The following is a 7,535-nucleotide window of genomic DNA, read 5'->3' on the forward strand; positions in this document are numbered from 1 at the left end:
TCCAGCCTTGCCCGAGGCTAGGAGTCCCCCGAACTTCAAGGCCACTGGAGCCAGGAAAACTCCTGCCTAAACATCGACACACCTATTTTCTAACTGTGCACCTCGGAGTCCCCTGGATGGGTGACCTGGAGGTCCTAAGCGGGCCCTGCCAACCTCACCGACTTCACCTCCTCCTCCTCCACGGACCCCTTCTCTTTCCTAGGACCCCCAGGTCATTCTTTCGGCCCGACGGCTCCTCCCTGCAGATCTGAGCATCTCTGCCCGGTCCCACCTCCCACACCCCGGCTGGGTCCAGAGGGGCCTCAGAGGCAGCACGGTGGGTAGCGGGTCCCGCCGTCCCTTGCCTCCAGCTGTGCCTGGGGGGCCTAGACACAGCCCTGGGACCCAGCTCCTGGTGAGGGGTCAGTGTGAGGCACCGGAGGCTGGCAAGGCAAGGTGGGGACCACAGCCTGGGGCTGTGACCAAGAACCCGGGGAACCGCTTCTGTGACAGGAACACATGGTTTCCCAGGCCTCCTGTGGAGTCAGGAGGGACTTGACTTGGGGAAGTTCAGCTGGGACTGGCCTTCGGGAGGGAGGGCGGCAGGCCTCTTTTCAGCTCCCACGGTTCCGGCTCAGGGCTGCCCTTTTGCACACGTGCACTTCTCCATCTGAAGTGCCACACTCCAGTGGCCATCTGTTTATATTTTGCACAGATTTCCCATCGTTTCATTGAGGGCTTTCAAGTGCCGGAACCCACCTTGTTAGTGAAAACAGGACTCTGCTTTCCTAATTGTTGGTTTATTTCATTATTTGATTTTTTTTTTTTTTTTTTTTTTTTTTTTTTTTTTTTGCTCGCAGAGGCAAAACCTGACTCACATATACAACATGAGTATGGTGAACCTTGTCCTACGGCCCAGCCAGCCACCGTGGTCAGCAATGCGTGTTTCCCTCCACAGGCGGTTAGCGTGTCAGCAGATAAGGGTGTGCAGGCCCGTTTACAGTCGTAGCATACTAAATGCTCTCTCCTCTTGCCTTCTCTCCTTGATGATATGCCTTTGAGATGCACGCGGGAGCTACGTGGCAGCGCCCTGTTGATGGCAAGCTGCTTCCGTGGTTTGATACCGTCCACACTGCCGCACACGCAGCCCTAGAACGGACGCCATGTGCACCTGTGCCAAGATGCCCTGGAAGCAATGGAACTAACTGGGCTTCAGGACCCCGAGCGAGCGCGTCACGCCTGCTCCGGGAGGGGGCGCAGCGCTGGGCATCGCCACCTACCGGCCGTGCGGGGTACTGCACAGGCGCCAGGACGTGGGGCCCAGCAGCCTCCCCCTTTTGGAAGCGTCCCGGGTGTGTGTGTGTTGGGGGGGGGGGGGGCCTTGACTTTAAAAAACTACAGGAACCTCCACTTAAAAATGTTTTTTCTGTCCTTTTTGTGTCCTTGACCCATTTCCTCTCCATCTTACCAATTTGTGTCGCCCCAGCCTTTTATCTGTAATGTTAAGTTGCAAACACCTCTCCCAGTTTGTGGCCTTTTGGATCTGCTTGTAACGGTTCCACCAGGCAAAAATGCTTTATGTGTATGTGGTAAAACGTAACGCCCTTTATCATTTCTGGATTTGGGGTCATATTTAGAAAAGCCTTCCAGCTTGATGTTAAAGAAGGATCCTTAGGAGCCTGGGTGGCTCAGTCAGTTAAGCATCTGACCCTGGATCTCAGGGTTGTGAGTTCAAGCCCCATGTTAGGTGCAGAAATTACTTAAAAATCCAATCTTTAGGGGAAAAAAAAGGTGTGGATTCTCCTTTGGTTCCCTGTCCCCCACCCCCTGTGCTGTTTTGGTTTTATTTATTCCAGGTCTGATTTTGATCAACTTGGGATTGGTTCTGGTGTAAGGCACAAGCCTCCAATCAGCTTATTAAATGGCTTATGGTGTGGGAGGAATCCCTAGAGGAGTCCCATGCAGTATTGCTGGGTTCTGCTCTGTTGCACACGGTTTTAAGTATTTGGATCCGAATATGCTTTACCATCTGCTAGGGCTCATAACCCCTTCATTTTGTTTTTCATAAGTGTTCTGGGTATTCTTGCTTTTTAAAAAAAGTTTATTTTGAGAGAGAGAGAGCTCGAGTGAGCAGGGGAGGGGCAGAGAGAGAGGGAGGGAGAGAATCCCAAGCAGGCTCTGCGCTGTCAGCTCGAAGCCCAACGTGGGCTCGATGTAAGGAACCGTGAGATCACAACCCAAGCCAAAATCAAAGATTGGACGCTTAACTGACTGAGCCACCCAGGTGCCCCTGTTCTTTTTTAAATGTATGACTTTGAATTATCTTTTTTTGGTAACATACATTTATTTAAAAAATTTTTTTTAATGTTTTATTAATCTTTGAGACAGAGAGAGAGAGAGAGACAGAGTATGAGCAGGGGGCAGAGAGGGACACAGAATCCAAAGCAGGTTCCAGGCTCTGAGCTGTCAGCACAGAGCCCAACGTGGGGCTCGAACTCACGAATGGTGAGATCACGACCTGAGCCGAAGTCGGATGCTCAACCGACAGAGCCGCCCAGTTGCCCCAACTCTCAGTGTCCTTATCTATAAAACAGGACTGGAGATATCACCCAGCTTGTTGGGCTGAGCAAGAACTATGTGTGAAAACACACAAGGCAGTTAGAACACTGCCTGCCGTGCAGTGAGCCCTGAGAAAATACCGACGTTGATGATTTGACTTGAATTGTGGAGGGAGGTTAGGTGGAAATCTGCACCCTGTGGGGCGTGATTTCCAAGCTTCTTTCCCCCCTGCCAGGCATGCTCTCCAAGGGCAGAAGTGAACGGTCCCAGGAGAAAGAGAAAAGATGTTCTGCTACAGGCTGTGGAGGCTTCACCAGCTCGCCCAGCAGGACCCTGGACGACCTCGGGACGGCGAGCTCAGGCAAGCAGAGCCCCCGGTCAGCTTTGAAGTGCTGAGACTGCCAGTTATTCCCAAGATCCATTCTGCTCTTCTTTTCATTTCAATGTTTACTTTTGAGAGAGAGTGAGTGGGGGAGGGGCAGGGAGCGAGGGGACCAGAACTCACAAACCGAACCGTGAGATCATGACCCGAGCCAAAGTAGGCGGCTTAATGGACTGGGCCCCCCAGGCGTCTCTCTTCCCTTATTTCTAAGTCACGCCGGCGCTGCTTTACCTGGAAACGTGTCTCCCACAAAAACTCTGCCTTCCAGCCTTCCTTGCAGCTGCGTGTGCCAAGTTCTGGTCCATGGACTTGGCACATGGATACCGGCTCCAGGGTCTCACCTTCCTGACCCTTCTTCCTTTCCGGCGGGCTCGCAGGCACGAGAGCCGCAGCCTGGGAGGCCGTCGTGGCCCGTGAGGGCGGTGGAACAGCAAAGGGGAAAAGATGGGGTCCCTGAAGATTGGGGAACCCTGACCCCAGCCCTCGGCCCCCCACTGACGGGAGCAACCACCCTCTGTCTTGTTTTAACCACTTTTGCTTGGAGGCTGGGGACACGCTTGTTTGAGCCCGAGCCTACCCACTGCGGTGTCTCCCACATTCAAGCAGGGAAAGAAGGCTCATCAGACATTTGAGGGAAGTTTTCAACATGGAGTGGAGAGACTGAAGCACACAGAGGAAAGGAAACTGGACTGAAGAGAGTGCAGCAGAAAAAATAGGCTTTAAAAATCTGTAATTGGGGTGTGTGGGTGGCTCAGTCATTTAAGCCTCTGACTTCGGCTCAGGTCATGACCTCAAGGTTCATGAGTTAGAGCCCCGCTCGTGTGCTCTCTCTCTCTCTCAAAAACAAACATTAAAAAAATCTATAATTGCAGAAATTATAATTCTAATTTCTCTGTAAGTGAGAAAAAATTACACTTATGAGAGAATATTATCCAAGAAAAAGAATCAGAAGAAATGAACATGAAGTCGGAAAGATAAAACATGTGAGAGCTTCCGGCGTGTCTTTTCCAGCACCACCACGCAGCTCTGTGCCTTGCAGCGGACGCTCACTGGGGACAGACAACTAGAAGAGAAGACAAAATTAGCAAAAATGAACTAAGAGTAAATTCCAGAATAATTTTAAGAATATTACAGCTGAAAAAGAATGGCATGTTTAAAGTCTGATTGTACTATTTTTTGAGAGAGAGGGGACATCCATGTAATCGGGGGAGGGACAGGGGGAAGGGGGGGAGGGAGGGAGGGAAGGAGAGAGAGAGAGAGAGAGGGAGAGAGGGAGAGAGAGAGAGAGAGAGAGAGAGAACTTCAAGAAGGCTCCAATCTGTCAGTGAGGCACCCAACGTCTCACAACCCTGGGATCCGACATGAGCCGAAATCAAGAGTCCAACGCTCAACTGACTGAGCCATCCAGGTGCCTCTGCACCATTTCTTAAAATTTTTTTTTAATGTTTATTTTTGAGAGAGAGAGAGAGAGAAAGAGAGACAGAGCGCGAGTGGGGAAGGGGCAGAGAGAGAGAGAGGGGGACACACCATCTGAAGCAGGCTCCAGGCTCCAAGCTGTCAGCACAGAGCTTGATGCGGGGCTTGAACTCATGAACTGTGAGATCATGGTCTGAACCGAAGTTGGACGCTTAACTGACTGAGCCACCCGGGCGCCCCACCATTTCTTTTTAAATGCAATACAAAGAAATCTTAAGTAACTTGGAGAGTATTTGGGGAAAAGCACACCCACTCATAGGTTCTTAAAAAAAGATTATGGTTTCACATACACAGCCACAAAGTGCCTCTGCTGGGGGTACAAGCCCTTAGAACTCATGGACATTTTTTTTTTTTTTTAGAGAGAGAGACACAGAGAGAGAGTGGAGGAGGGGCAGAGGCAGAGAGAGAGAATGCTAAGCAGGCTCCATGCTCAGCGCGGGGGCCTGATGTGGGGCTCGAACCCACAAAACGTGGTAGCATGACCTGAGCCAAAATCAAGAGTCAGACACTTAACTGAGTCACCCGGGCACCCCAAACTCATGGACTTTTTTAAACATCATGCCCTTGTTGCCTCGTCCTTCTCCAGCACTCATGACAGGGAGGGCGACTGGTCTTTGTGCTATGGCTGCTCCCACTGGGACGTCCACCCTGGTCATCAATGTTACACCCATATCAGCTCCTCTGCCCCCGGGCCGGTCGGTACGCCTGTCCCCTCAGCGAGTTCCTCTTTGCCTCTCTAGGAAAGGTCCGTGATGCCCTTGGCCTTCTCTCCGATCTTTACTCCTACTGTTCAAGACTGTCGTTCTCGGGGAGTTACTTGCACTCCTACTACGTGTAGCTTTCATAGTTGAAGAGCAGCTCCTACCACGTCTCGTCTTCCTTGAAGGGGAGAACATCTAGAAGTGTGACACCTACCTGGAGAGTCCCCCTTCTGGAATGGTGTGAAGAGCTGGAGATGTGATGTGCTCCTTCCTCACTTCTCTCATGCCCTTTCCCCCCCCGATTCTAACAATGGTGTTTCACTGGGGGTCCCTTCCTTTAACCACATCACTGTGTGCTTCTCCTGCTTCCAGTGGCGACAGGCGACTTGGCTCTTTATGGACTTTTCATCCGTGTTTTCTGTTTGTTGCTTTTCTTCTCTTGGTTTATTAAGTAACAGCTACTGTTTTTCTTTTCTCCAGAAAGGTTCCTGTTTCGGCTGGATCCAGCACCAGAAGTTCCCCGGGCAGGCGGATGCCTGTCGTGGCCTGGCCATCGGTCTCCTGACCCAGAGGCACTGTCGCCCTCCCACGGAGGGAAGCCAGCGCCCGGCCTGGGTCAGCTTTGCGGGGGCTTTTGTTGCCGGCAGGGTGCGTCTCTGGCTCCGTGCCACACTTCATCTGTGGCGCCCAGGCGAATTTCAGGCAGAAGGATTTTTGCCAGTGGCCTCGTTTGATTCTCTCTGCTCTTCTTGGGAACTGGGCGTGACCTCTGGTGGCGCTTCCCTGCTTGAAGCATTTTCAGCGTCTTGCTCTTACCCATCATTACAAATGTACTTCTCCCAGGTAAACACAAGCCGCCTCCTCTGCCAGCCTCTTCTGTGGCCTTTTCTCCCTCTGGACGCTTGTGAACACTCTCGTTCCACTCTTCCTTTCTCCAACTTCTCTTCACGTTCCATCTCTTTCTTTTTTTTTTTTTTTTAATTTTTTTTTTCAGTGTTTATTTATTTTTGGGACAGAGAGAGACAGAGCATGAACGGGGGAGGGGCAGAGAGAGAGGGAGACACAGAATCGGAAGCAGGCTCCAGGCTCCGAGCCGTCCGCCCAGAGCCCGACGCGGGGCTCGAACTCCCGGACCGCGAGATCGTGACCTGGCTGAAGTCAGACGCTTAACCGACTGCGCCACCCAGGCGCCCCACGTTCCATCTCTTTCAAAACCTTCTTGAATCCACGCTGGAAGAGTCCTGTGTCTCCCTGCGGCAACTTGTGGAGGCTCCTGCTTCACAGGGAGGCCATAGGTGAGCCCTGCCGGTCCCCAGTGATGACGGCCTTTGTTTTCGTTTCTAGGCGGGGCCAGAGATCCTGGCGGTTCAGACTGCCAACGGGGAGGAGGAAAGCTACCTGACAGGGGACCAAAAGCAGCCCCATGCTGACAGTCCAACTGGTATACTGGCCCCAGTGCAAAGTTAACGGGTGGCCCACCAAAGCTGATTGTTCTGGGTAACGGCATGCCTGTTGTCAGCGGCAATAATCCGCCGCGTCTTGACTGCAGCTGTCTCCGGGAGCACTGTCCGCTGGGCCTGGTGCTGATGACTGTTTCGGGGGCGGGGGGGGGGGGTAGGTACGTTCTTCTTTGTGGTTGCCACATTCTGTTAAACTCCGAATCCCCTTGAAAACACCCACAACTGTTTGGACCAGATTTCATCGTGGACAATCTTGTCCACTTGGCATCATTCCGAGCTGGTCCACCACAGCGGTTTGCTCTCCTGAAGCTTCTCTTTGGTCAATCCACGCTTGAGCCACTATAGAGTCTGGTCGGTTTGGATGCTTACCGGGGCTGGAACAGCAGCATCCGTTGCGGTTGCTTCAGGGGCTGTTGCTGCCAAGGCTGACGTCCTCGACCCCATATTCTCACTTCTCAAATGCATTTACTTTCCTCAGCACCTTCCATTTACATATAGGCTGGTCCAGACGACATTTCGGAAGCACGGCAACCAGGTCGCTCACGGCCTCTCTGGTGCTGGACCGCATTGCTGCTACGTTTCCTGTAACGCCTCTCTCACCTTTTCAGGGCTTCTACTTCTTCAAGACCAAGACAAGATCCAATTTAACTCCATTCTGACACTACCTGGAGACAGTGTCAGATCCCACAGGCTAACGGCTCAGTCCCACAGGACGGTTCCCCCCACCCCGCCCCACGTACACACAACACTTTAGATGCCAGTTGAAAGCCCAGGGTCTCACCTGTGTTTCTTTTTTTTTTTTTTTTTTAATTTTTTTTCAACGTTTATTTATTTTTGGGACAGAGAGAGAGCATGAACGGGGGAGGGGCAGAGAGAGAGGGAGACACAGAATCGGAAGCAGGCTCCAGGCTCTGAGGCATCAGCCCAGAGCCCGACGCGGGGCTCGAACTCACGGACCGCGAGATCGTGACCTGGCTG

At 52.3% G+C, this 7,535-nt stretch overlaps 1 protein-coding gene and 1 long non-coding RNA gene across 2 annotated transcripts; both read right to left on the reverse strand.

The window, feature by feature from the left end:
• Window positions 1-762: 762 nt before the first annotated feature.
• Window positions 763-3,655, reverse strand: LOC121019227 (uncharacterized). Its single transcript, XR_005785506.1, has 2 exons — window positions 3,152-3,655; window positions 763-1,165 (listed from the first exon to the last, which is right to left on the reverse strand). It is a non-coding gene; the product is annotated as an uncharacterized LOC121019227 (long non-coding RNA).
• A 1,889-nt stretch (window positions 3,656-5,544) lies between these two features.
• LOC121027821 (arginine/serine-rich protein PNISR-like) lies at window positions 5,545-7,125 on the reverse strand. The gene is given in 5 exon segments (XM_040471505.1): window positions 5,545-5,775; window positions 6,281-6,807; window positions 6,810-6,924; window positions 6,926-7,008; window positions 7,050-7,125. Coding segments are annotated over 5 exon segments (1,032 nt in total).
• Between the last annotated feature and the right edge of the window lie 410 nt (window positions 7,126-7,535).

Source organism: Herpailurus yagouaroundi, unplaced genomic scaffold, assembly GCF_014898765.1.
Source record: "Herpailurus yagouaroundi ecotype Mexico unplaced genomic scaffold, PumYag 77, whole genome shotgun sequence".
Classification (NCBI taxonomy): Eukaryota; Metazoa; Chordata; class Mammalia; order Carnivora; family Felidae; genus Herpailurus; species Herpailurus yagouaroundi.